The sequence below is a fragment of the Kazachstania africana genome, chromosome 1, assembly GCF_000304475.1.
Source record: "Kazachstania africana CBS 2517 chromosome 1, complete genome".
NCBI lineage: Eukaryota > Fungi > Ascomycota > Saccharomycetes > Saccharomycetales > Saccharomycetaceae > Kazachstania > Kazachstania africana.
Genome location: NC_018940.1, coordinates 830516 through 857484, shown reverse-complemented (window position 1 = coordinate 857484; position 26969 = coordinate 830516). Strand labels below are relative to the sequence as shown.

Genomic DNA, 26969 nt, shown 5'->3' with positions numbered 1-26969 from the left:
TTGAGGTCACTTACACAGTCAAGATTAAACTGAATGGACATGCTTTTTCTGATTTAATAATCTCTTGTAAAATTTGCTACTTTCCCTTTTCCTCAAGTATGGTTTAATTAGTATAGGAAGGTGTAATTGAGAATAATAGTTCAAAACTGCCCAACAGATAATATAAAGTTTGAAACCTTTTGAAATTGGAGTCAATTGAAATAGTTTCCCCAGGAAGGAGCCACTATTTATAAACATCAAAAGTAAGCTCGCAATTATTGACAACAAGGTATCAACTATAAATCCAGTATTTTCAGACATCGGTTCTCTATATGGAGGCCCCACAGAAAGAACTACAGCTGTAAGAATGTACTGGAAATTTGAAATGAAAAACAGCACCGTATTGTCAGAGGATTGAACAGCATCATCGCCTCCTACAATTGGTTTAATGTACCAACTCTGTTGCTGTACTATTATCCATGGTATTCCTTGGAAGAGTAAAGTTAATAGGAAGCTAATAAATAAAGGGAGTAGAATTTTCAAAGAAACAAGATTAGCTGAGGGCCTCTTTTTATCTAATTTGTTGTAAGGTTTGGACCATGACATGAAAATGGCAATTGGAACAATCAAAAATAAGTCAATATAAAGAAATTGGAAGTCACCCAAATTAGATCCACGGCTGTACAAAAACGAGACCGAGATAAATTGGATTGCGGAATAAAGACTCATGTATTGGAAACAAGCGAATGAAGTTACCAATGACGCACGACCCTCTTTGATCACATCTATGACACAACTGATATCAAAAATTTGTGAGGTAAAAGGAGCTGCAACGGATGCTTCGGCCTCAGAGAGGGAAATTCCTACATCAGCAGCTTTTAATGCACCACAATCATTTGCACCATCACCACAAAAACCTACAGTATAGCCAATCTTTTGTAGTTGTTCCATAAGTTCATGTTTCTCATCAGGAGACATCCTAGCGTATATCGATGCTTTTAACAGTATCTCATAAATGTAGGGAGTTTGATACTCTGTTTCATTGGCGAAGAGAATTCTAAATACTTCTCCTGTCACTGCTAGAGTATAGTCATTAACATTATCAATGCCCGTTGGCTGTAACGTGACGGAATCCAACCTGGAATCAGGATCGTTGACATCCCTCCACACCAGAAACTCGTCTTCAGAGTCGTTGAGAACTGGAATATAAATTCGTGGCTGTTGAATCAGGCCAGATTCCTTACCAACAGAAATTGCAGTTAATACATTATCACCAGTACACATAATGGTACGAATATTAGCATTCTGCAGCGCGTCTATTGTTCCTTTGCTTGCCTTTTTGAGCTTGTTTTCGAAAATAATAAATCCTAAAAATTCCATATTACATTCAATTTCTCCTCTTGTAACCTTCTGCGAATATAACCAGGAGTGTTTAGGAAGCATTTTCCCCGAACAAGCTATAACTCTATGGCCTGCGTGAGTATATTTGTGTAGAATTTCTTCGTAATCATTCGGTAAAGTTGACTTATTACATAACGACATTATAACTTCGGGAGCACCTTTGGTAAAGGCCCAATATACCTCGTCGCCACTTGGTTTAACAATTACACTCATCCTTCTCAACTCTGACAAAAATTCAAAACTTCTGATAACGCCCAAAAAGTTATGGGGATCGTTATCGATGAATTTGTTGTTAGGATCACTTCCATTTGGATGTACAACCGTAGGAACGATATCTGAATTTTCAGGAAAAGTTGATCCCTGGTGTCTTTCCTCGTACATGGAGTGGAATTTTTGTTTTTGAAAGTCCTCATCATATGACCAGCCAGTGAATGTGAACATTTTAAAGTCAAGGGGATCACCAATTAACTCTCCGTCTACGAGTCTTAGGGAATGGCAGGTCAATAACGACATCAGAAAGTTTTTATTCCTGTAATCTAAAGGCGAGTTACAATCATGCAATGAAAATTTCGTGAATATATCATTACTACTTTCTTTTAATGCACTGAGTCTGTATGAATTAAAATTATTTGGTTCACATACGTGTACTCCTAAGACATCCAACCCATCTTCAGTTAATGTACCCGTTTTATCAAAGCACATAACGTCTATTTTACCGCCAACGTTGACTCTGGTAGGGGATATGCAAAAAATCCCCTTCTTTTTCAATCTATTTAGTGCAAAACTAGTACCTATTGTCAAAGTAGCGGGCAAGGCAGGTGGTACGACGATTGTAATGATATCTAGGGCTCTTAAAATCATTGTTTTGTGGGCTAAGCCGATTTTGATAAACTGGATGCAACTGATTGAAAAACCTAGCATCGCAATAATAGCCATTACACCTATATATTTGAAAGAATCTCTGTAGAATTTGAATCCAATTGGTTTTGGGAACGCCATGGAACGCACTAAAGAGCCCTTAGTCGTGGAAAATCCAGTACGTGTCACCATTGCTAGACATGCTGATTGGCCTTGAGGAATTCTTGTCCGTATTATTTTTGTACCATTAAATAGGAACGACTTGGCTAGATAGCTTGAAATTTGGGTATTTTGAAAATCATCAATTAACTGGAACATCGTATCTTCTGTTGCAGGAAATTTTGAAACTGGGACAGATTCACCTGTAAGCATTGACTCATTTACAATACAATCACCAGTTAATAGAATGGAATCACATGGAAAAGTTGTCAGCGAAGGATCTGAGATTTCGTACACGTCACCTGGTACTAAATCACTGGAAGTTACGTTTGTCCAGAATTCTTCCCTGAAAACACGGACATCACAATTGAAATGAGATATTTCAGATAGATTTTTTGATGCTTTTTTAGTTTCAAATAGACTTTGAAGGATGGATAGCATGGATATCACGAAAATACATGCAGCGTAATAATAATATTCGTCAAGACTCCACAATATTATAGAAAATATTTGGAAAATGTAAAATGGGTGCAGAATTTCATCGAATAATATTTGTGAGGTACTTTTTACTTTTAAATTGATCTGGTTTTTATCGAATGCTAGAATTCTGTCTTCCTGAATGGCAGATGGTAGACCACGGTAGACAGCTGATAAGTCAAGCCAGTCGGGATCTATCCAATTATTATTGGTCTTGAATAAATCATCCAGTGGAGAGTAAATGAAAGTAACGTATCTGTATTGGAATGAAATTAAGATTGGAATATTCGGGTTTTTCTCACTAGTATGATGGTTATTATTGTTTGAATCTGATATGTTGTAATCGGCACCCAAATGGAGAACCGTGCTCAAAGGCCTATTATACCATTGTCTTTTAACAGGCTCAATAGAAAATTCGCCGAATGCGTTCTCAATGACGACCCATTCTGATTTGGCAAGAGGACATTTGACACCAATAAGTTTGACCCTTTTAGAGGGCATCCACCTTAGTAAAAGGTACATAAGCCCCAGAGTTATGACACATAGAAAATTGTATACAAACAATCTTGTTTTGGAGTAACGGTAACCAGCAATACCGATAACCAAGTCCTCTTCCGTAATATAAAACCTTTGAAAAGTCTGTGTGCTTGTAAAATCTGAATAGAATTTATCATGGTACCTTGGTTTCAAAAACTCCATCTGATAAGAGCTCTTTTTATAATAACCTTCGTCATTTGAGTTATTGTCATCAGAATTTGAGTTTGACGTTTGAGAATCATGTGATGTCGAATCACGGGAGGATGTTGACATAATGGAATCGTTAAGCTCGTCAATTTGCTCGTCAGGAATTCTTTCTACTATGCTATACCTTGATAGACTTGAAGAAGAGGTAGACGAAGGGGGCCGTGATGGCTGTTGTTGGATATTCTGTCTTGCAGAAGAAGTTTGCGAACCATATGACCTTGTACGAGATAATTCATGTGCAAAACTTATTGAAGATCTACGAGATGGTACCTCTGAGCCGTATATTCGTTGTTGTTCGTAAGCTGGCGTTGGGTCCCATGTAATATTAAAGTCAGTGTTTTCTAATGTTGCAGAACCTTCAGCGTTGTTGATTTCTTCAGGAGAGAAGAACCTGAAATGCGAAGAAGATAATCGAATACCATTATTGTTGCCAGGATACTGTTCTGGCAAAAGAGGGGACATGTCATTTATAACGCTGTTTTTCCTACTTCTTCTTGCGCTGCTGGTACCATATTGTAGCTCATTATCTGGTATAAAATTGTTATTTGACTGTAGAGAGTGTGGATGATGAAATGAAACGATTGAGCTTGGAACAGCCTCTACGGGAGCGCCCGCATATGATTCTGTGGTATTTTGATCAACCAGCGTAGAAGCTAAAGTAGTTGATGTTGAAGTTGTCCTTGTTGAAGAAAAGGACGGCCTTGGATTTCGTCTATAACGGCCGTCATTATTATTGTTATAGAGGTCATTCTCCTCAAATACCATCTTCAGATGATTGTTAAGCGATGCTCTATTGTACTTGAGTTATAGTGTAGTCTAAAATAATTATCCTTATTATTTGCGGAAATCAATACTTAATTTGAGTTTCGACATTCGCCATGAAAATGATATCAGAAAAAAGTGAGTACTCGGTAATATAAATCATACTCAGTGGGAGGCAAGTGTCATCAGAGGAAAGTAATACTAAAAAGCCTTGTTATGGCTGAACAAAATCATCAACAAATATGTATCATTTTTTAATGAAAATTCTGGAATTTTTAGATTTTCTTGTTATTCAATTGTTGGCAGGTAATGATTATTCAGACAATCTGCTGAAAAGCAAAATATAAAACTACACACTCTGTTAATCGGTGATATTTGATCCTTTCTGAAGGTTGAGCACCAGAATTGTACATATCACAGGCCAACTATTCGTCTATTTCCACATTTTCTCGTTGTAGAACAAGCTATTGCAAGATTAGCGCTTATTTTTTTACATATATATTTTTGTAATGTTCAAAGTATTTTGATTTTACAATTGACCATTGTATGCTAGAATCATGGTGGGACAAAACTTGGAATTAGGGAGCGAAGCATGTCTTCTAGCAAGTATAGGAAATGCATTATTTTTATTGTAACATGTGCTATAATTCTGTGTTCCGTAACTCTTTACAATAATATCGTGCAGAGATGTCAAGCTCTTAGTGTTAATATATCGAAGTCAAGAATCATCTGGTTTCCAGGGACAAAGAAGAGTGAACATGTGAAAATAAACCTAGCCTTCTTTAAATTGGACTTAGGGTTATTGTCCCACAATTTTTTGGGGTTGCCAGAAAAGAAAATACTAGGAAAATTTCCAGCTCCTTTCCCTGGGATTGGCGTAGTAAAGAATGCGGAAGCTGGTACTATCACGAACACAATCTTGGCTGTTGCAAGAAATTATATCAACAGCTACCATATAGAACTACTCCTCTTTTTATTGTGTTCCGCAATTTTTGTTAGCATCTTTCAAAGTTCGTGGTCTGTCCAATACGGATTAAACATTAGTAAGAAAAGTCTTTCAAGTCACAATAGTAATACAGAAACTTCAGAATATGGCAGAGTTTCCATTGAGCACCAGAACATATGCTATACGAGGTCTAATACAGAAAAAGGAAGGGAAGAAAAAGATGTGAAACCTTTCAAAATGCATTTTGATGTAGAAGCACAACAAAATGCTGACGTTTTTCCCAAAAAGGAAATGCTCCTAGTAAAGACTACACATTTCAATAACCCACCCTACAACTTCGAGAAAGCAATTGAGGGTGAGTCAGGAACCCTTGAGAAAGGTTTTGACCGTCATAACTACTCTTTTCCTTGTATAAAAATTACAAAAAAAATGGATTATTCTGACTCAAATCGGGAAGCCAAAGTTCCAATGAGAAGATATAACGTCCAGCGGCTCTCAAGATCACAAACGCAAGGTAAAGAGATTGCTATGCCATTAAACACTACATCATCTGGCGAATATGGAAAAAAAGTCCTATATAAGAAGAATTTTTTCCCGGTGATATTAATTGATCCCAATGTAAAACTCAATCAACAATCTTCAAATCAGGGCCAGCCACCACCAGTTCTCAAAAGTGTATAGCTTCCTTTATACAGTATGAAAAGGTATGACTCGTAAAATCTCCCAAAAGGTAACACTTTTACTTGTTAACTACTACGATATTAACCTGAATTACTTAGGTAACATCTGAAAGAGAAGTCAATTTTTATGAGAGGAATATATAATTATAAAAATGTTGGAAGTAGAGAAACAGCCTTCAAGTTTGCAAAAGTTCCACCTTTTCTTCAAATTCATCATAATTTATAGCACTTTTAATACCTTCATATCTAATTACCCTAATAAAATACTCTTCATAATTGGCAAGAATATCCACAGCATTTGACCAAGAGCCAGCTTTCTCAATTAAGTTGAGGAACGTATCTTCTTTATCCCATCCTTGCTCAGTCATTACATCAGGCAAAAATGTTGCACTTAAAATTTTTGTCTTCTTTCCATTCCAGAATTTCAGTTCAATACCATGCTTTCCTAATTCCCAATTCATGATATCACCCTTGTCATCCTGATCATATATTGCCTCAAAATTGGCAAGCATATTACAGCAGCAATTTAATGATTTAGTTTCCTTTTGGGAGATCGGGGAAAATCTACTGTCTTCCATTGCTGCAATGATGGAGTATCTTTCAATGGCCAGCGAAACCGGCAACTTAGCAAAGGTTCCAATACAACCTCTTAAAACATATTCATTTTGATGTTTCGACTTCTTTTGCCATGTTATAAACAATGAAACTTCAGACCTTTTCAATTTGAAATCAGGATACAGTGTGGACTGAATGCGTCTGAGAGAAATTGGTGGTCGAGCTGGATGAAAATGTCTATACAGAGTATAAAATGCATAGAATGCATATGGCGAGCTTTCTAACTGTTGAGAAGCATCCATATCTCTATCGTGTCCTTACAAGCTCAGCATATGTTATCCCTACTTTGGATCATCGAGATTTCACACCTTTTTTAATATATATTTTCTTGCCATAGATACCCGAGCCAAACGTATGAGTTTCACACATCATCATCATCATCTAGAGAAACTTTCGACACGGAAGCTAAGCAGAAGAAGCGTACGAATCCCGAGGTACCAATGCGTTCTGTACGAAATATTTATATCTTATTTTGGATAAGCTTGATTACTTCAGTCCTAGCCCAAAATTTCTATGATTCAGATCCACATATAATCGAATTAACAACTAAAAACTTTGATCAAGTCATTCACAATACCAATTATACCTCGTTGGTTGAATTTTATGCCCCATGGTGTGGATATTGTAAGAAATTGAAACCCACAATGCATAAAGTTGCTAAGAAGCTTGGTGGGACTATCCAAGTTGCGACAGTGAACTGTGATTTACAGAAGAACAAACAACTATGTTCACAACATCAAATTCAAGGTTTCCCTACTTTAATGATATTTACGCCCCCTAAATTAAGCCTCCAAAAGAAGATGAAAGAGTCTGGAGAATCTACTAAACATTTCAATGAACCTTATAATGGAGAACGGTCTCTTAGCTACATTACTGACTTTGCCCTATCAAGAATGAAGACATACGTTAAGAAATTAGTTCATATGGATAAGCTTAAAGCGGTATTAGACAAATCTTCGAAAACTAAAAGATTCTCGGTCCTTTTATTTTCCAAGAATGACAAAATTACTCCTATGTTCAAAAGTATGGCTATTGATTGGCTAGATAAATGTGATTTTTATCAGTTTCATAATAAAAAATTGAGCAAACTGACTAGTGGTAACGAATTGTTTATTTCTTATCCACATATTTCGACATCTTTGAACGATTTACTCGAATCTCAAAGCAAAAGTAGTAAAAGTAAACTAGTGATACTAGACGGTTTACAGGATGAAATATATGTTTTTGAAGGGCAACAAATTAATAAAGTTGAAGTTGCCAATTTTATTTCCGATACTCTCGATATCTTACCAAGAGAGGGGCCGCTAAGTAAACGTCACAATTTCTTGAAAATTTTACAATCAGGTAAAAAATCCAAACCGTCCAAATCACACAAGAAATCACAAAGTAAGCATGATGAATTGTAAGTAAGCGTTATATATCGATAAATACACTTTTGATTATTTTATTACTAGTATATATAATGAGCCTCACCCAGACATACATCTGAAAATTTCCGATACGGTAATACGAAAAAAAATTTGAAGTGTATTAAGAGCTCATCGCAAGACTTACCTAAGTAAACATTTCTTGAATTGAGATACGCATCAATGTCCTATTTCTTCAAGAATATCAAACCAGGCCTTGAGTCTGATGAGGATGATGAGCTGGACGACGTCCTATCCAGAACAATAGTTGGTAAGAACAAATTTGATGAGGAAGATGAGTTGAGCGACGATGAGATGAAGACATTATCCTTTGGGTCGTTGAAAAAAGCTGAATCAATGCTAGATGAAGAAGATGGGAGGGGTAAAAAGAAAGTCAAGAACAGCGAAAGAGATGCTAAGATAGTAAGGAAAGGGGAAGCAAAAACGTTTAGGGAAGAAGCTTTCAGCGACAGTGATGATAGCAATGATGATCAATCCGACTCTGAAGGTGATTCTGATGGTGCATTTTTCGAAGAGGAAAATGGACAGAAGCATCAACAGAGGAAAATGGGAAAGCATAAGCACGCTCCTGCTGAACAATCATCAAAGAAACGTGTATCTAAGATAAGGCAGATCCCAGGTATAAAAAATCAAAGCTCTAACTTATATCAAGATATTAGATTTGACAGATCTTTGGGTGATGAAGCAGATGTTGCAAAAATTAGACGACGTTATAAGTTCTTGGATGAATATAGAGAAAAGGAAATAGAGGAACTGCAAGGCATGTTACATGACCGTAAATTCATGTCGAAAATAACAGATAAGGATAGGGATGAGATGCAAAATAGACTTGTAAGTATGAAATCCAAGTTACAAACAATCAAAAATAAAGACCTAGAACAACAAATTGTCAAAGAGTACGAAAATAAGATAAACGAAAGTAATAACTCCAGGTACCATTTGAAGAACTCTGAGAAGCGTAAGGTCATTCAAAAATGGAAATTCGACCATATGAAAGCCAAACAACGTGAAAAGGTTATGGAAAGAAAGAGAAAGAAGAGACTGGGAAAGGAATTCAAACAGTTTGAATTTCATCAAAGGTAATATGAAAATATTATATATAAGTAGTTTGAAATAGAATCATGCATTTTTCCGATTTATTTGGGTTTAATATTGTTTCCACCTTTAGCTAACCATTCATCGGTAGATCCTGGATAGATTGCAGTTTTTGTATAACCGTATGATGTTGCCATTGCTTCAGCACTTTGCGCTCTTAATCCTTTTGCACAAAAGAAGATCAATTCCTTACTTTTGCTTGGTTTGGGGAAGTTGAATTTATCCTCAAAGTCACCTGAACTAAGTCCTAATGCACCTGGCGAAGTATTAAAAGGTATATTAATGGCAGTAGGCATTTTGTATGTCTTAAGTTCTCCGGGTTCTCTCACATCGATCAATAACTTCGAACTTTTGGGGTGTTCCACTAATCTTTTGATTTCTTCAAAATTATAAACCTTTGTAGGCTTGTAGGACAATAGTCTTTTGGGTATTACCTGCCTTGCAGCTGAAGTGAACAGGGGATTGAACATGCTCCACTGAGAGCTACTTGTCTTTAACCTCCTCTTTTTTTTTTTAGCTGTGACAGGTACAATTATTTAAGTCTTCTAATTGATCCATCTAAAGACATTCTTTGCTAAAAATGCAGACGACGCAGTAAAGTAAAATAACAAAAATATTAAAGTATGATATTTAGACACCAGTAACATGTCATAATCATAATATATAGCATTGAATTACATAAAATATTCATTATTGTACGAAATTGGTCATAATTTGAGCTTATCACCGCCCTGACCCACCCAATCGTTCATGGAGCCTGGATATACAGCAGAGTTCTTGTAACCATTATTTGCTGCAACATTTTGTGCTTTAGCACCACGCATACCACTTGCACAGAAAAAGACTAACTCTTTTTCTGCATTAGGCTTTTGTACACCAAATGTCTTTTCAAAAGCTTCTGTATCAAGGGCAAATGCATCAGGATGACTCCTATATGGGACATTGATGGAACCAGGGATATTCACTACAGAATATTCTGATGGTTCCCTGACATCCACTAGTACCACGTTTGGATCATGCTTGGCAACTAACTCTTTCATATCTTGAAAGTTATAATTTTTCACAGGGGCTTGAGGAGCCTTTTCTTTTGGTGTTATTTCTACACCATTCCATGCATCTAAAATAGTTTGCCAGACACCCATGTTTCCTTGATTAACTTATAGTACTTGATATTATGACCCCGTATTTTGGATTCGAAAAACTACGCATCCTATGAAAGGGTCTTCTATATATATATATATATATTATATGGGCAATAGAGATCATCACGAATCAGTCACGTGCATTAGACACTCAAATAAAATTATTATTAATGCCCTCTCTGCCTAACAGAATTTGATTGCATAACCATGTCCTGGCTTTGCTATACGAAGAAACGAATTGTCAAGCATGCTGGAGATACAGTGCAATTTCTTGAAGACAAAATTCTTGATGATTAATGCTTTTTTTTCCTCCTTTCTCGACGCAATTTGTAATAATGGGTCAGCTTACGTAATTCAACTTCTGAACATCATGATAGCTAAAATAAGACGTTTTATGAATATTCAAATAAAATGCCTTTCGATACTATACCATAAAAATGTCATTAAATAAATTTGTATAATGTTTAACTGAATGATCCAAATGGGTCAATCATCTCATCTCAATCTTAAATCACTAACTATAAACTCACCCTCTCCCAAATGCTGAGTGTTACCAATACGTCTGATCAACAATCTATTGTCACTCTTAATGTAGTCAATAATTGTCACAGAAGTATTAAAGACAATGATTTTATCTGCATTTTTAGTCTTAGGCCCTTCAAGCGACGTTAAGATGGCTCTGATAGCACCACCATGACTAATAAGGGCTATATTCCTGTAATCCTTCTCTAGGGATTCCTTTATCGATTTATTTATACCACGGTGCAATCTTGCGGTGAATTCCTCCGGATCCTCTCCGAAATCTCTGAAAGAACCCTTACCATGCTTATTGGCATACTTTTCAGCATCTGTAATATGCATACCTTCGATTATACCCATGAATCTCTCTCTAAGGTCGGAATCAAGCTCTACTGGAACATCTTCTTGTCCAGAAAACCTCAAAACCTCTGTATTCGTCTCCTGACACCTCTTCAAATCACTTGAAAACACTTTATCAAATTTAATATTATGTTCTTTTAAATACATTCCCAACTTTTCAGCCTGCTTGTAACCAGTAGAGTTTATAGATATATCCTTATGACCTTGCAAAATTTTTAAGACATTGTGCTCTGTTTGACCATGTCTTATGACAAACAGCCTTATCACTGAAGGATCAGTATTAGTCTCGTAAAATGGGAACTCTTTAGTCACAGTCATTTTTGTCATTAGAAGTCCGCTTGGCTGTTTTTAGTACTTTCATATTTGCTACTAATTTTTTTTCTTTGATATATCATTTTCTCGAACTATTGAAAAAAGTAATGTGTCATAATCTCATCAACGATTTGAGTAAGCAGTATATAACGATAGCGCCATGTCCAATGAACCAATGTTTCAGGTCCAAGTGGATGAATCTGAGGATACAGAATGGAATGATATCCTAAGAAGCCGTGGTATTATCCCGGAAAGAGCACCCTCTCCAACTGCGCAATTGGAAGAAGCACTTGAAGAAGCTTTAGCAAAACAACATGAAAATAGATTAGAGGACAAGGATCTTTCAGAATTAGAAGAATTGGAAGATGAAGAAGATGAAGAGTTCTTAGAAATATACAAGAGGAAGAGGATGGCTGAATTAGTGAAATTACAAGAGAGATCAAAATTCGGTGATGTTTATCACATCAATAAACCAGAGTACAATAAAGAGGTTACAATAGCGAGTCAAGGTGGAGAAAAGCCTGAATTTATAGATAATACAAACACACAAGCTGTTTACGTATTTGTTCACTTATCATTACAAAGCAAATTACAGAGCAGAATACTTTCACATCTTTTCCAAACTGCTGCATCCAAATTTCGTGAAATAAAGTTTGTAGAAATACCTGGCAATAGGGCTATTGAAAATTATCCGGACGATAATTGTCCTACTTTATTAGTGTACTACAATGGTGATGTCTTAAAAAATCTCGTCAGTCTACTAGAATTAGGCGGTAATAAAACCACAATGAAAGACTTTGAAGAATTCTTGGTTAAAGTGGGTGCTGTTAACGATAGAGATGATAGACTCATAATGAATCAAGATGATGAAGACGCGCGTGAAGAGAGGTACGCTAACTATGCTAATTCTAAGAGTATAAGGACTGGTATTAAATCAAAATTTAATGTCGGAGTTGGTGATGGTAGTGATGATGACGATTTTTTTTGATTGAAATATATAAATTTATAGATATACATAAAGATGCCCTTAATTCACTTGTTTAATACTATAGAAAAGTAAATATGCTTGGTCTTTCAACACTTCTTCCTCGGAAATTGAAGTCACCATGGAGTCGTTAAATTTGAACCAATTGTTACTATCAAGTTTCAATGTTGCAATATAATGTCCCTCGTTCACAGTCCCAATGTGTGATATTACGCCGTTTAATTCATAAATGATCGAAGAGTTATTTTCTTCAGTATGGCAGTATTTTTTCATATTAAGATACGTTGGAAATTCTATAAAAGCATTGAGCTTAACGTTTTGCCCATTATTTAAATGCTCAAATCTTTTCAATTGTAAAACTAACACTGGAGGAAGTTTATCAATAGTCAATTGCTTTATTGGATCTTGCATAGTATCACAATTTGGACAGTGGTAATTATAATCATGCAAAGTTTCCTTTTTATGGAAACTATCTAGACACTGGTAAAGAGTGGCTTTATCTTTTATGTCTAACGATAAATCAATGTATGGATCAGTAACAGTTTTAGAATTATCGTGACACTCCGGACATACAATAGAGCTCTTCAGTTTGCCTTGAAAGATGGAATGGATAAGGCAACTGCATGAATCTGTATTATTTGTATAGGTTGAAGTTAATTTGTAATCACGATGTAATCGATTTAATATGAATTGCAAAAATTCATGGGCATCTTGTTGGGAGTAACCGGCAAAATTATCGTTAATCTTCCAAGAACAATTCAACATCGAAATAAACCCATCATGGTATTGATTTATAGGTTTGCCATTATTATATTTAACAAAATTCCCATATGATTCGGCAATAATTTCATCTAGAGCACACGAGATACAGTTATTCGGATTTCTTATCTTGCATGAGCTATAATGTGACTGGCTCATGGAGTTTTGGACAATGAAAGGGTTATGGATTAAGACTTGAAGTATGCTGCTCATGAAACAGGTTGATCCCATATTGACAAAACCATGTAATCCATCCCTATTAGTTACGGTAGGAAAACTTATATTGCGGTTATCGTCATTGCTTTCGTAGTTAATATAATCCATACATTTGAAACAAAAAATTAGGCCACTGTTTGAATTTATGCCAATAGCATGATCCAGCTCATTAGCATGTGTAGCCATACATTTATTATTCCAGCAATTTATCGATTTGCAGTCTAAACAAACAAAACATGCACCTTGGTTAATTTCATGACATGTCGAACAGTCTGCCAACTTTAGCCATTTTTCCTTCTGTGATGAATGAGCTACTACAAATTTAATCATCTTCAAAGCACTAGATACTTTCTCTTCACTAAACTTGACAATATGCTCACATTCCGACATTATGTAACAATACTATTGAATCTATCCAGCTCAGGGCGGTAACCTGGATGTTCTGTGTTATGATTTATTAAGCTGCTTCCGTCATGTGGATCATTTACTATTTTGGAATTATAAATTTTTCAGGATCATCACTAAACTGAAAAATAAAAAGCAAATTACAATACCTCATCTATGTAAATATCGAGTTTGCCATATGCTGTAGGTACTTTAATATTCATATATGTATCAATATATAGTTCATTATTTGTAATTCTATAATTTATTGTACATATATGCAAATAATTGTAATGCGGTGATTGGGTGTATCGCTATAGTAACCGGAACTTTTCTAAAAATGCTCTTGCTTGTTAATTGCATCTCATTTTGAATCGTATCGAGTAGAGCAATACTGTGCTGATTTTTGTTGTTGTGTTCAATCTGACCAATAAGTAGGAATAGCTAGACGCAATGAACAAAATTTTAATGTTACATGGCTTTTTACAGTCAGATAAAATCTTTTCTGGTAAAACAGGAGGATTACGTAAAGCCTTGAAAAAACTAGGCTATGAGTTGCATTATCCATGTGGTACAGAAGTTATCCCAGCCAACGACGTGGGACTTGAAGAAGACACCGATGCTGAAATGTTTGGTTGGTTCGTGAGAAATAAAGATTCTTTCACAGAGTTTGAAATCAAACCTAAAACTATCAATTATTTACGAGAATACATTATTAAGAATGGCCCATTCGACGGTATCATAGGATTTAGCCAAGGTGCGGGCCTAGGGGGGTATCTAGCAACAAACCTGAACGGCATACTTAACTTAACGACGGAACAGCAACCGCTTTTGAAATTTTTTATTTCATTTAGTGGGTTCAGACTAGAATCGAAGCCTTATGATGGTCTATACGAAACAAACACAATCACAATACCGGCGCTGCATGTTCTGGGTGAACTAGATGAAGTTGTTACGGAGGACAGGGTGATGAGATTGTATAACTCATGGCCGTCAGACAAACGCACATTGTTAAAACACGCTGGCAGTCACTTCGTACCAAATTCGAAACCATTTGTAACCCAAGTATGCAATTGGATCCGTACCATTGCTGAAAATAATGTCGGTCCTGCTACTGGTTCTGATCTCTGTTCATCTATACAAGAGGAGAAAGAGAAGGGAAATAAGAAGGATTCGGCCAATAATCAGCTGGATGATGACTTAATGGACATGATGGATTCGATCGGCAAATTATAGAAAGGTCAATTTTGCATTGGTGCCTTTTCTCAACGTTCCAGACGTGCTAATCCTGATAAAACCGTATGTTTGATATTTTTGTCGTGACGCCATCCCGTACTTGTCGTCATTATTTAATAGAACCATATACTTATACAGTATGCATATTTTATTCAAGAACTATCTTGTAATCGACATGTGCTTCCGTGCAATAGACCTCATGAAAAGTGATGATTTATGTGCGTAATCTTCTTTACTGTGCCAATTTTTCTCTTGCGACACGCTCACGACGAATCCCAAATTTTGTTAACGGAAATGAGAAAACGTAACATTACAAGGCAAAAAAATTTGATGACAGTAAAAAAAAAATAATTCAAAGAAGAAATCAAAAGATAACCTGCTTTAGCAGACTACATATCCCCGTCAATTAGCTTTCTTTTTACCTTTCAAATTATTTTTTATACAACAATAAAACGAGGTGTTTTCGTGAAGAAAGAAATTAATTAAGAAAATACCCAAGATATAATATCAAGCCCCTTTGCAGTCACTATGTTTTCATTATCAATAGGAAAAAACAGTATAAAACAGCTAAAAGAGTTAAACGAGAAAAGTGCCAAATTGACAGAAGATATTGCAAATTTAGTAAACAATCTGAAACCTTTAGAATTTGAATCTTACACCGACTATTTTTTGATCAACACTTTCCAAAAGGGCATCTCTGAAAGTGGCAAAGTAGATATAAATGACATTAGAAGAAGGGATCACACTAGGTACTATAAAAAGATTAAGCATGACGAAGATGCCACGACAACGGCATTGAATGGTTCATCAGTTAATACTTCCAAGTCACCTACGCCCACATTGAATGACGATTTTCCAAAGATAAAATTAGGCCCAAATGAAGATGACGATCGAGAATCAAGAAGTAACTCATCAGACTATATAGAAGATAAAAAACCAAATGAAAAAGTAACAAAAAACAGTAGATCTACGGTGGCTGATCATAATATTAGAAGATCATCAAGACTTTCACAAAAAGAGCAACTTGAGAAACAAAAAAATGAAACAGAGGAGGCGGCGAAAGAAGCAGCAGAAGCAGAACAAGACTCTGCCGATATAAAAATTGCCGATTTGTATGAATCACTAGTACCAAAAATAGTAGACCCAAGTAGGAGGTCAGATTGGGTTCTACCGCCACGTTTTAGATTTACTCCAGAGAAACAATATCGAACAAAAGCAGATTATGAACATATCAAGATCAATGAGTTGATCGCCAATAAAAAAATCAGAACTGTTCTTTCCAAATTTGATGGTGGGGTAGCTGGTATACGCAAAAGAGATTGGAATTCAGTAGCGGACGACTAATTATATAAATATTATATATATTTTTAACGATTTAATGATGCTTTTCGATGGATTTTAATAATGATTTTGGTTCCGGATGAGGACTTACTACATCTGGTGCTAAGCTATGTTTCACTAAGAATTTCTCAGTGGAGGGTCCAATACTAGCTATTTTAAATTGGATGTCAGATTTACAATCTTTTATATATTCGATTATTTCATCCGTGCCTTGGGGGCTGAAAAACACAAGCCATGCGATTGCATCAACAAGTAGCTCATCTTTAAATCTTGAAAGATTTCGGTCTAGAGGTGCTGTTTCATATACTATCATTTCTCTAACGTTGAAGTGACCATTAGACAGCTTATTTTTGATTATTTCTTTTCTAGTTCTTCCAACTAGAAATAAAAACTCCCCATCAAATGATGGTATGTTCTCTATTATGTAATCTGCCAACATATCACCATTTCCAGTTTCTTCACCTCGAACATCCTCGAATCCAATTCTACGAAGAAATTCTGCTGTGGAGGGACCCACCGTAAAGACTGTTGAATTAAGTAGTTTTCTTTTCGATTGTTCATCAATATAAGGCAAAATAGACTCATTAATGCATTCCACCGATCGTTGTGAGGTTACAATGAGGTATCGTAATGAAATCATATATGAGGGGTCTCTGAGAAGCTTTAACAGATCTTCGGGGCAATGTCGATGCTGAATTAATGGTAAATGTGTAATCTTGTCATAGTCATAGAGGCCAGATTCAGTGGCATATTTATCCTCAGGGACTGTTTTATTTTTAAGAAATATAATCTGCTTTGTCATTGAAAGGCTTCAAAGTTTCTGTATACTGTTTACCTTTAATTTAAATCTTTCTCTGTCTCTTCGAAATTTTCTATATCTTAAGAAAATCAATAGTATATGAAACAAAAAATTATGAAGTGTGTGTATATATACTTAAATATATTCTAATATTAAATCTATTTTACATGAGCGTTTATTCCTCTTTCGAGTTGAAAATCTATTCCCATTCAACAGTGGCTGGTGGTTTGGAGGTGATATCGTAGGTAACTCTAGCAACACCATCAACTTCATTAACAATTCTTGAAGCAACCTTCTTTAAGAAAGCATGTTCGAATGGGTACCAGTCAGCGGTCATGAAATCTGTAGTTTCGATAGCTCTTAATGCAATAACTTGTTCGTAGGTTCTTTGATCACCCATGACACCAACTGACTTAACAGGTAATAAACATGCAAATGCTTGAGCAATCTTATCGTATAAACCGGCTTTTCTGATTTCTTCAATGTAGATATAATCAGCCTTTCTTGCGATTTCGACTTGCTTCTTGGTGACTTCACCTAAGACACGAATAGCAATACCTGGACCTGGGAATGGATGTCTCCAGACTAATTCGTGAGAGATACCTAATAATTCACCTAAGTGTCTAACTTCATCCTTGAATAATTCTCTTAATGGTTCAATTAATTTTAATTTCATGTTTTCTAATAAACCACCGACATTGTGATGTGTCTTAATAGTTTGAGATGGACCTTTGAAAGAGATAGATTCAATGACATCTGGGTATAAGGTACCTTGTAATAAGTATTGAATTTCTTGACCATCCTTTGGCTTGATCTTTTCAGCTTCTCTTTCAAAAACGTGAATGAAAGTGTTACCGATGATCTTTCTCTTCTTTTCTGGGTCAGTGACGCCCTTTAAGTTAGATAAGAATTCATCAGCAGCATCAACGACGGTTAAGTTGATACCTAAGCCTTCAACTAAAGTTTTCTTGACATTTTCGGCTTCGTTTAACCTTAAAACACCGTTGTCGACTAAGATAGCGTGGAATCTGTCACCAATGGCTTCAGTCATTAATTTGGAGGCAACGGTAGAGTCGACACCACCAGAGACGGCACCAATAACTTCAGCAGTTGGACCAACTAATTCTCTGATTCTCTTAATTTCAGTGTCAATGAAGTTTTCCATAGTCCAGTTTTGTTCAGTTTTACATATATCGACAGCGAAGTTCTTTAATAAAGTTTTACCTAAAGTAGAGTGAGTAACTTCAGGATGGAATTGGATACCGTAGATTGGCTTAGATTCGTGGGCAATACCACAGTAAGGAGAGTTATCAGAAGTAGCGATAGTCTTGAAACCAGTTGGTAAACCGTTTAATTTATCACCGTGAGACATCCAGACAATAGAATGGTCTACACCGTTGAATAATGCGTCGGCTTTATCTAAGACGTTCAAGGTAGCTGGACCGTATTCTCTCTTTTCACCTCTTGCGACTTGCTTACCGTTAATCCAAGCTAATTCTTGCATACCATAACAGATACCTAAGATTGGAACGTTTAAATCGAAAACGGCATGGTCAACGTGAGGAGCATCTTCAGCGTACACAGAGTATGGACCACCAGAAAGAATAACACCCTTTGGTTTCCATGATAATTCAGAAATTTTTTGAGTACATGGTAACATTTCAGCATAGATGTTAAATTCTCTTAATCTTCTGGTGATTAAATGAGAGTATTGGGAACCGAAGTCTAAGACTAGAATGGTATCGAAGATACCAGAGACTTGTTCAACTTTAGCCATGTGTGTATTAGTTTGTTGGAGATAAGGTATACTTTTGTTAAAAAGTTGTTATACAGATATATAATATTTTACAAGCCAGTTTATTTCAAACTACAAGATAAAGAAATTTTTAAAAAAATAAAAAATTTTCAGGAATCAAATGAATCTTAAATAGACTTTGAAAAATAAACCTAAAAGACCAGAGGAGTTCAGATACCGGCAGATCAGAGTTAATATTTCATCAGTCAAAAGAAAATTTTTCTAACTGACACTGTAAACTATCAGCACATGGAAAATCGATGCTCATCGACCTCTCTCGAGAGATGTCAGAAAAGAAAAAAAAAGAAAAATTTTTCAAGAAACAAAAAAAAAAAAAAAAAGAAAACAAGTATGTTACCCGGAATTAAGCTATGAAATCTTTAAAATTCACTGTGACGTTCTTTTTTTCTTGTATGAGCGGTTCTTTTAATGCAGAGAGGAGGATTTTGTGGACACAAAGAGTACACGCAGTAAACAAGAGTGTTTAGGATGTCATCCCAGAGCGAACCAAAAGTTACTATGTTCCTACCCATATAAAAAAGAGGAACGAATCCTCTTTGTATACAAATAGGAGCATTAGGTAAAATTTAGATTAGTAATTCACAGAATGAATTGCCAGGATATATCTATCTGCTTCCAGCCATTTGCGCTTGAATATGACACATGGAGGCGTGGTGTCTAAGCATGGTAATCCGGAAGGGTTCAGTTTTGGTCTTTTAAGCCAAAATTGAAAGGTACAAATAATCTTAAATCAGTTGAAAATTTTCTTGCTCTCTTTAAATACTCTCTGGCGGCTATTTTTTTTCCTCCTCATGAAATTTTGACCTAAGCGAAGAAAATGTACGCAGACGTACATAGTGCTTTAAACTTGGCTTGATGATTAAAAATTTTGATGTTAAACTGTTTATATGAAGGCGGTTTTTTCACGCAGATTATATTACTTCTTTTGACTTTTTTCTAAAACATAAAATGAATTAATTCACCATGTGTTCTTATTGGCGTCACCCATCGTGATATCTTCTATATGATGGGTTTTAGATACCTGATAAGGCTGATTCTCCCTTTTTTTGGGAGTCAGCGTAAGTGACACATGTCAGATTGATATTTCAGAAGAATGTATCTCCAGCTGTTGATAAATGGAAAGAAAGCCTTTCTCTTTCTTTTCGACCCAATCAAATCCTGATACAGTTGGTCATGATTTCTTCTACATCTTAATTGTAATAATAGTGCTTTTTTCTTTCCCTTACTTAATTTTAAAAAAAAAAATTTAAAAAAATGATAATCGGCATATATATATCTATAACTAGGCCTAGTGCCACTATAATTCGTCAGTAAATTTAGTATTTTTAAACTCTTGGGGCATTAATATGACATAATCAATGAATAGATCGCCGAACTTTCTACCTTGAGAGTTTAATATAGGCATCCCAAAACCGGGAACACACTCAATTTCCCCAGTTATTACTACTTGATTGGCGTCCCTCTTCAACTTAACATTCTTATCTTTATCAAAAAACTCAAGCTCTCTTTCCCATCCACCTTTTAATGCCTCCTGGACAGATAATACTTCCGTCCTATATAGATGGTCACCACGTCTTCTGTAACCCATATTATTCATTGAATTTTCTCTAAATTCAAACATTAGATCACCTGCATCAAAGTCAGCGCCCTTTTCTGCTTCACCGTGTTTGATATCCACATAATTTCTTTGTGCCCCGTTTGGTAATTTAACAGTAAATTCTTTATCCATTTTAGCAACCTTATGTCCGTGACAATGTGGACAGGGATTCTTTATTATTTCACCTGAACCACTACATCTATCACAGACATGTTGAATCTGTTGTGTCATTATACCCATTTGAATAACTTGTACTATAACACCACGTCCTTGACAATCTGGACATCTTGTCACTTTACCATCTTTTGAACCAGTACCATGACATTTCTCACAAAAATCATTCAATTGTAAATTATATTTGAATTCACGGCCATTATAGAAATCCATCAATGAAACTTCTTCTCTAAGCAACAAATTTTGACCTCTCGGTCTACCTCTTCCACCAGGTCCTCCACGTGCAGCACCGCCAAATGGGTTACCATTAAACATCTTCTCGAACATCTCGAATGGATCGTGGAAAGGAGAACCACCACCACCTGGTCTCTGACCGTTGCCGCCGTTCTTTATAGCATCTGCACCATATTGATCATATATATTTCTCTTTTCTGAATCGCTCAATACATCATAAGCTTCGCCAACTTCTATAAATTTGTTATGTGCTTCTTCATCTCCCGGATTTTTATCAGGGTGGTATTTTTTGGATAATTGTCTATAAGCAGATTTAATTTCTTTATCATTTGCATCTTTATTGACGCCTAATATCTTATAGTAGTCTTGTGCATTAATTAATATGGGGAAATTCACAAATAGGAAAAGTAAAAGTGATAGTAATTTCATACTGCTCTATAACGATCCTTTTCTATCTATGCTAACTCGATGGATGTACGATTGATTTAGATTCTTTTTTTTTTTTAACTTGTTCGATGGATTAATACAACATTTTTATATTATACGTAAATTTTAAAAAACACAGTGTCACATTCATCAATATCTTGAAATTTAAAATAAAACTTTCAGTAACTCTGAATGAAAGCAAAAAAAAACGTTAAATGTTCATATAATCATGTATACATTAGTTGAATAGAGGCCATTTTATTCTTCTTCTTCTTCATCGCTTTCTAAAGCAGCAAATGCATTAAAACCATGCACTTGTTTGTCGACAATGATATCTCTGGCGTCCGCTGGTCTGCTGGAAGCGATATTCTTATTATTTGGCTTGACTCTGACGGTTTCTTGAGCTCTGCTTTTAACGTTAGTGTCGTCGTCCTCGATGGCGCTTTCATCGTTAGTAGTAGCGGACTTTGGTTCAAAGGTAGACCAGCCATCTTCGTCTGTAGTTACTTTTGGCTTGTTGTGCTTGATCTTTGGTCTGGTTGGGTGGTGATGTGATGATCTTCTACGGTTGGAAGTTAAAAACTCTTCCTCTCTTAGAGCTTGTATTTTCTTGACTTTTTCAATGATGGCTTTGAATTCAACAGCATCGAAATCAACCTGTTGGACTGGTTCAGATGGCTTTAACTGAAATAATTCTTCAATAGTGTATCTCTTCATCTTACAAAACTACTAACAACAGCTTTCTTTTAGCGGTTAATGAGACTTATATCGTGTAGTCCTAGCAACGATTCTACTTGTACTACTCGTCGATGTTCCTCTCTCTCTCTCTCTGCTTCGAGAGGAAAAATTTTCGTTCCTCTTTTGCGCGTTGATCAGGGTAACAGTAGACAGCGAATGGGAAAAACAGCATTCACACAATGGTGGATAATATAGCCAATCTTGCATTGGCGGCAATGGAATAGTGCTAGCATATATATAAATATACATCTAAGGCATTGACACGTTGTCTTCTGACATATGTTTCTTGCCAGCACCAGAATAGTGGATATTCAAGGTTATTATGTGGTAACAATATAGGATGACGATGAGGCTGTACTTTATCATGGTATGAGATATCTATACCTGTCCTTACGTTCCAAAGACGATTTTGATATTTTTCAGTATAAATTAGAACGATGTATGCTCGCCTATACCCTCTGACTTTTAGAATTTCGAATTATTACTTCTCAATTACATAGTCATTAATGATATTTCATGGCTGCATCTGTAACTTCGACGGATTATCGAAATTGAATCCATTGGGGGATTCATACTTCCTGATCCTGGGCATCCAATCGCTTCCTTTCTATACACATATATATATATATATATATATATACGCAATACGTGATAAGGGAAAGGAAAAAAATGAAGCGAAGGTCAATCTAAGACGTCATAGCCAGCTGAGGGATTGAATTCCAGGAAGGAGACTGGGATAGACAGCTACTTATCAACGTATTGCATGAGTGAACTACTGGGTATTCCTTTCAAGAGGACCGTCAAATTAAATTTAAAGGAACAATTATCTGACTTAATTGATTCCACTTATTACCAGACATCGGCCTCTTTCATGGACGATTTGACGGAAATTGATAGCCAGAGAAATATAATCACAAATCCAGATGTAAGTGAGGATTCATTACTGAGTCAAATCAAATATTATTATTACTTATTACAACTTGAGAAGAAATTTCCCGATAATCAAATTGCATTTACATGGTTTCAAACAATATCAAATAAATCGTTTGAATCTTCACAAAATTCAATAATTTGGGAAAAATGGAATGTGCTCTTCAACATATCTGCCAGTTACTCACTACTAGCGTTAGAACAACCCCCAAATGACAAGTTTTTAACTTTACAGTATCAGTATTTTCAAATGAGCGCCTCTATTTTAAACTACTTACTCGTACATATAAATGACACCAAGAGTCCCATAATCGATATTAATACTTTAAATTCATTGAAATACCTAATGTTGGCTCAAGGAATGGAGTGTTTTTGGTTAAGAGCAATTAAAGACCCTAAAAAATTTAATAACACAATCATATCAAAATTGACAAGCCAAATTCTGAAATACTATCAATTATGTTTGAATTTCGCTAACAAAAGCGAGTTACTTAGAAAAGACTGGATTGATCATGCAGAAAGTAAGATGACTTATTTTCATTGTGTCACTTTGTATCGAATGTCTTTGGCTTATCAAGAAAAGAAGAAGTTTGGCATTGCCATAAAGTGTCTACGAGACTGTTCGAGACAAATACAATATTGCAAATTATCATTGAAATCAAATTTTATAAAAGAAGTCAATAACGTATTGAAAGATCTTTCGAGAGATAATGATTTCATTTACTTACAAGAAGTACCAAACAATTCTCCTGAACTCCCTGTACCTGTTAATATGATTGAGGTACTAACATATGAATTAGTCTTTCAAAATCTTCAAAAAATATTGTCAATTTCTTCTTTACATACATTATTCGATGCTCTACTGCCGTTAGAGATAATGGAAGCATGTAATGCATTCAATGAAAGACAAGAAGAATATATACAGGACAACTTAATAAAGCCCCTGAAAGCTCTAGAAAAAATATTACATGACTCCATACCTACCTCTAGCAAATATTACACAACGGAGCTTTCAGGGACTATTACACAGATTGATCTAGACAATTGCAAACAACTCTTGGACAACCTAAAAACTAATAGTAACAATATTGGGTCCCAATTAAACAATCTCGAATCTATCTTACAAGAGGACTTAGAAACAGATGGCAAGTTTAGATCTAATTATGGAGAGGCAGCTTCTATACTTGAACAGTCTGAGAACGTTAATAAACCATTTGTTTCGAAATTAAACATCTTAAAAGGATATTTGGAAAAGGGAATATCGGTAGATAGTGAAACAGTGGGACTATACGACACAATTGATAAAGTTCTTATTATTTCTCCTAATAATTTACCAGAGAGTAATGACCCATTATTAAAACAGATTTCGCAAACTATTAAAAGGAGACGTAAACTTATTGTGGAGATAGAGAACAAATCAATGAATAATAGAATTTTACCGAAATTAATCAATGAATATCGTAACACAAACACTGTAATGGGTTTCGAATCGGTATTCAAGAACCATCTGAAAATATTCGGTGCTGATTTGAAAAATCTTCAAGAGGAGAAGAAGGCCAACATTGCATTAATCCAAAAGATAGAAGACTCCGTGGAAACTGAAAGCAGTCATAATATTGAAAGGCTGGACCCTCGTCAATTGTATCTCGAAGAATTAAACTATTCAATCAAACTTTTCAATCAGGTGAAGGAGAATATAGAAGATGGGTTGACATTTTATAAGGATTTAATTGCATCTGTAGAGTCGTTCTCTGCAGAAGTAAGGAACTTTATTTTGGAAAGAAAAGAAGAGAGAAGAAAGCTCTATGAAAAACTATTAAATGATTAAATATTTATTTATTTATGTGCGTACAAAGGGATACATACTCTGCTTTCCGTTGCTTTCTCCTTCTCGCTGTTTTAATTTCCATTTTTCATATTCGGCCTTTTTACTACCTCTCGTCAAATTACTTTTATGTCTCCTACTCTTCAAATGAATATTCCAGTTCTTTTCTCCAAGGGCAATCAATTTCTCACCATTTGAATCCATGCATATATCGCAGGTATAGTGCTCCCAGTCATTAGTCTTCTTCTTATCAAAAGTTTGTTCTTTTTCTAATAATCTGATTAGTTCTGCTGGGGCCCTTGATTCGATCTGTTCAAGATTGTTCATAAAGCTTTCAGCAATTTTTGTGGCTCTTTCTAGGACCAGCTCTTTCCATCTATTGAGATCTGTAGCATTCAGAACGTATATATCACCATTAATATCAGGAATCAACATTTTTTGAATCCATTTTATCTGCTTCTTGGCGTACTGCCTTGTTCGTATTTTCATTCTCTCCACACAGTCTTCGAACTTTATCGTCTTACTGCTTTTATCTTCTAGTAGCCATGGTAAAAATTCTTTGAAGCCAATAACTTGCCAGACACCATTCTCCATCGATGTTACGTTATTTTTTTGATGGTAGCTAAACAATTGATTAATATCTTCTAGAGCTCCATTTTTCATCATCATATCTACTCTGTCGTCCAATCTTTGGTTGAGTGGACCCAATTCACTAAAGCACCAAAGAAATAAAGTATCATATTTTAGAGTTGTATCCTGATTCTGAAAAGCTTCACTTGGTCTTATCTTTGTACGGTAGTATATCTCTAACATTCTTTGAACCCTTCTATTATCATTTGGATGGTACCTCTTGGCAATTTCAGGATCAATTTCAATCAACTTGTTATAAATCAAATTTTTATCGTTTGAATTTAAGATTTGAGATTGTTCTTCAGTGATAGACTCAGTAACATCCATTTGTTCATTGATTCTTTTATTGAAAAGGCATTGTAAATAGTAATGTGTGCCGCCTACTACGATTGGTAGCTTTCCTCTTTTCAAAATGTCATCGATGGCATTGATACAATCATTTTCAAACCTATGCATATAGTATTCGTCATTCCAATCAACAAAATTCATTACATGATGCGGTATACCTTCCCTTTCTTCCAAAGGATGTTTGTTAGATATAATCGGGATATCCTTATATACCTGCATTGAATCAGAATTAATGATTTCTCCATTGTACCTTTTCGCTAACTCTATGGAAAGCTGAGATTTGCCCACACCTGTAGTTCCTGCGATTACTATTATTTTATCTTTCATTATTTTTGTCGCAAGATTCCTTAGCATGTGATATCTTTCTGTAGTTAACGAATCTACTACAGATGCATCTCACAGGATGAGTTCAAACTTTTTTCTTTTTCATTTTTTCAGAATGGATAGAAATGATATGTGGATATCGCGAAAGTCATCGAGCTGGTGAAGCGACGCAAATTCAGAGTAAATGACGTTGAATTAATGCCAAGTTAGAGAACTTATCTCAAGTAGAAATGAATTTGCAGATTTGACGGCCAAATTTTGAAATTAATCAGGCTGCCATTGCGCGGTAAACAGGATGTTATTTAATGCATTTGCTTCAAGTTCCATGAATTTCTTGCTGTATATTCGGAAACCTCTTCAATAAGTTTTCAGTTGTTAGAAATATTATTCTGGAGGTTAATTATTACAAGGCAGACAGACTCTAAGAGATGACAAAACGCCCATTTGCGCTTTTGAAAATTTATAGTATTTTCTGTTGCAGATCTACACTGGGCTTGTAAAAGTTGTGTAAAACCTATACGCTAGCAGAAATGTAGCTTTTTACAAGAAAAGGCTGACATAATGAAGGAATTTGGCGATTAGGATTGGCCGTTTTCAAGCCAATTTTTAAGCATACTATCAATCACTGATCGGGACTTTTTTTTTGAAAATTACTTTGCAAATACCGAAATGTTGTCTTAAGAAGACTATTACACAGGGATGTGTTCTTTAGCTTGCTTTCTTGAAACTTT

The 26969-nt window shown here is 35.4% G+C and overlaps 18 protein-coding genes across 18 annotated transcripts; 7 read left to right on the top strand and 11 right to left on the bottom strand.

Moving 5' to 3' along the window:
- Positions 1-24: 24 nt before the first annotated feature.
- Positions 25-4383, bottom strand: YPK9 (putative acid anhydride hydrolase; the record flags this gene model as incomplete). Its single annotated transcript, XM_003954951.1, has 1 exon — positions 25-4383. One exon carries the CDS (start codon positions 4381-4383, stop codon positions 25-27), a length of 4359 nt encoding a protein of 1452 aa, XP_003955000.1.
- A 589-nt stretch (positions 4384-4972) lies between these two features.
- KAFR0A04290 (uncharacterized protein) lies at positions 4973-6007 on the top strand (the record flags this gene model as incomplete). Its single annotated transcript, XM_003954950.1, has 1 exon — positions 4973-6007. One exon carries the CDS (start codon positions 4973-4975, stop codon positions 6005-6007), a length of 1035 nt encoding a protein of 344 aa, XP_003954999.1.
- A 175-nt stretch (positions 6008-6182) lies between these two features.
- Positions 6183-6863, bottom strand: KAFR0A04280 (uncharacterized protein; the record flags this gene model as incomplete). The annotated part of the gene is made up of 1 exon (XM_003954949.1): positions 6183-6863. The coding sequence occupies one exon, from the start codon at positions 6861-6863 to the stop codon at positions 6183-6185; it is 681 nt and encodes a 226-aa protein (XP_003954998.1).
- Positions 6864-7061: 198 nt separating this feature from the next.
- Positions 7062-8027, top strand: MPD1 (protein disulfide isomerase MPD1; the record flags this gene model as incomplete). The annotated part of the gene is made up of 1 exon (XM_003954948.1): positions 7062-8027. The coding sequence occupies one exon, from the start codon at positions 7062-7064 to the stop codon at positions 8025-8027; it is 966 nt and encodes a 321-aa protein (XP_003954997.1).
- Positions 8028-8210: 183 nt separating this feature from the next.
- On the top strand, positions 8211-9131 carry RRP36 (rRNA-processing protein RRP36; the record flags this gene model as incomplete). The annotated part of the gene is made up of 1 exon (XM_003954947.1): positions 8211-9131. One exon carries the CDS (start codon positions 8211-8213, stop codon positions 9129-9131), a length of 921 nt encoding a protein of 306 aa, XP_003954996.1.
- Positions 9132-9184: 53 nt separating this feature from the next.
- Positions 9185-9613, bottom strand: RDL2 (thiosulfate sulfurtransferase RDL2; the record flags this gene model as incomplete). The annotated part of the gene is made up of 1 exon (XM_003954946.1): positions 9185-9613. One exon carries the CDS (start codon positions 9611-9613, stop codon positions 9185-9187), a length of 429 nt encoding a protein of 142 aa, XP_003954995.1.
- A 237-nt stretch (positions 9614-9850) lies between these two features.
- Positions 9851-10285, bottom strand: RDL1 (thiosulfate sulfurtransferase RDL1; the record flags this gene model as incomplete). Its single annotated transcript, XM_003954945.1, has 1 exon — positions 9851-10285. The coding sequence occupies one exon, from the start codon at positions 10283-10285 to the stop codon at positions 9851-9853; it is 435 nt and encodes a 144-aa protein (XP_003954994.1).
- A 495-nt stretch (positions 10286-10780) lies between these two features.
- Positions 10781-11482, bottom strand: KAFR0A04230 (phosphoglycerate mutase; the record flags this gene model as incomplete). Its single annotated transcript, XM_003954944.1, has 1 exon — positions 10781-11482. The coding sequence occupies one exon, from the start codon at positions 11480-11482 to the stop codon at positions 10781-10783; it is 702 nt and encodes a 233-aa protein (XP_003954993.1).
- Positions 11483-11636: 154 nt separating this feature from the next.
- On the top strand, positions 11637-12464 carry PLP2 (Plp2p; the record flags this gene model as incomplete). Its single annotated transcript, XM_003954943.1, has 1 exon — positions 11637-12464. One exon carries the CDS (start codon positions 11637-11639, stop codon positions 12462-12464), a length of 828 nt encoding a protein of 275 aa, XP_003954992.1.
- A 39-nt stretch (positions 12465-12503) lies between these two features.
- Positions 12504-13826, bottom strand: UBP8 (ubiquitin-specific protease UBP8; the record flags this gene model as incomplete). The annotated part of the gene is made up of 1 exon (XM_003954942.1): positions 12504-13826. One exon carries the CDS (start codon positions 13824-13826, stop codon positions 12504-12506), a length of 1323 nt encoding a protein of 440 aa, XP_003954991.1.
- A 447-nt stretch (positions 13827-14273) lies between these two features.
- Positions 14274-15056, top strand: FSH3 (putative serine hydrolase; the record flags this gene model as incomplete). The annotated part of the gene is made up of 1 exon (XM_003954941.1): positions 14274-15056. The coding sequence occupies one exon, from the start codon at positions 14274-14276 to the stop codon at positions 15054-15056; it is 783 nt and encodes a 260-aa protein (XP_003954990.1).
- Positions 15057-15584: 528 nt separating this feature from the next.
- Positions 15585-16400, top strand: RFM1 (Rfm1p; the record flags this gene model as incomplete). Its single annotated transcript, XM_003954940.1, has 1 exon — positions 15585-16400. One exon carries the CDS (start codon positions 15585-15587, stop codon positions 16398-16400), a length of 816 nt encoding a protein of 271 aa, XP_003954989.1.
- A 31-nt stretch (positions 16401-16431) lies between these two features.
- On the bottom strand, positions 16432-17199 carry HEM4 (uroporphyrinogen-III synthase HEM4; the record flags this gene model as incomplete). The annotated part of the gene is made up of 1 exon (XM_003954939.1): positions 16432-17199. The coding sequence occupies one exon, from the start codon at positions 17197-17199 to the stop codon at positions 16432-16434; it is 768 nt and encodes a 255-aa protein (XP_003954988.1).
- A 196-nt stretch (positions 17200-17395) lies between these two features.
- On the bottom strand, positions 17396-18973 carry GUA1 (GMP synthase (glutamine-hydrolyzing); the record flags this gene model as incomplete). Its single annotated transcript, XM_003954938.1, has 1 exon — positions 17396-18973. The coding sequence occupies one exon, from the start codon at positions 18971-18973 to the stop codon at positions 17396-17398; it is 1578 nt and encodes a 525-aa protein (XP_003954987.1).
- Positions 18974-20309: 1336 nt separating this feature from the next.
- SCJ1 (Scj1p) lies at positions 20310-21446 on the bottom strand (the record flags this gene model as incomplete). The annotated part of the gene is made up of 1 exon (XM_003954937.1): positions 20310-21446. One exon carries the CDS (start codon positions 21444-21446, stop codon positions 20310-20312), a length of 1137 nt encoding a protein of 378 aa, XP_003954986.1.
- A 255-nt stretch (positions 21447-21701) lies between these two features.
- On the bottom strand, positions 21702-22160 carry CAF20 (Caf20p; the record flags this gene model as incomplete). Its single annotated transcript, XM_003954936.1, has 1 exon — positions 21702-22160. One exon carries the CDS (start codon positions 22158-22160, stop codon positions 21702-21704), a length of 459 nt encoding a protein of 152 aa, XP_003954985.1.
- A 784-nt stretch (positions 22161-22944) lies between these two features.
- On the top strand, positions 22945-24939 carry RIM20 (Rim20p; the record flags this gene model as incomplete). The annotated part of the gene is made up of 1 exon (XM_003954935.1): positions 22945-24939. One exon carries the CDS (start codon positions 22945-22947, stop codon positions 24937-24939), a length of 1995 nt encoding a protein of 664 aa, XP_003954984.1.
- Positions 24940-24951: 12 nt separating this feature from the next.
- Positions 24952-26241, bottom strand: MOD5 (tRNA dimethylallyltransferase; the record flags this gene model as incomplete). Its single annotated transcript, XM_003954934.1, has 1 exon — positions 24952-26241. The coding sequence occupies one exon, from the start codon at positions 26239-26241 to the stop codon at positions 24952-24954; it is 1290 nt and encodes a 429-aa protein (XP_003954983.1).
- Positions 26242-26969: the final 728 nt, after the last annotated feature.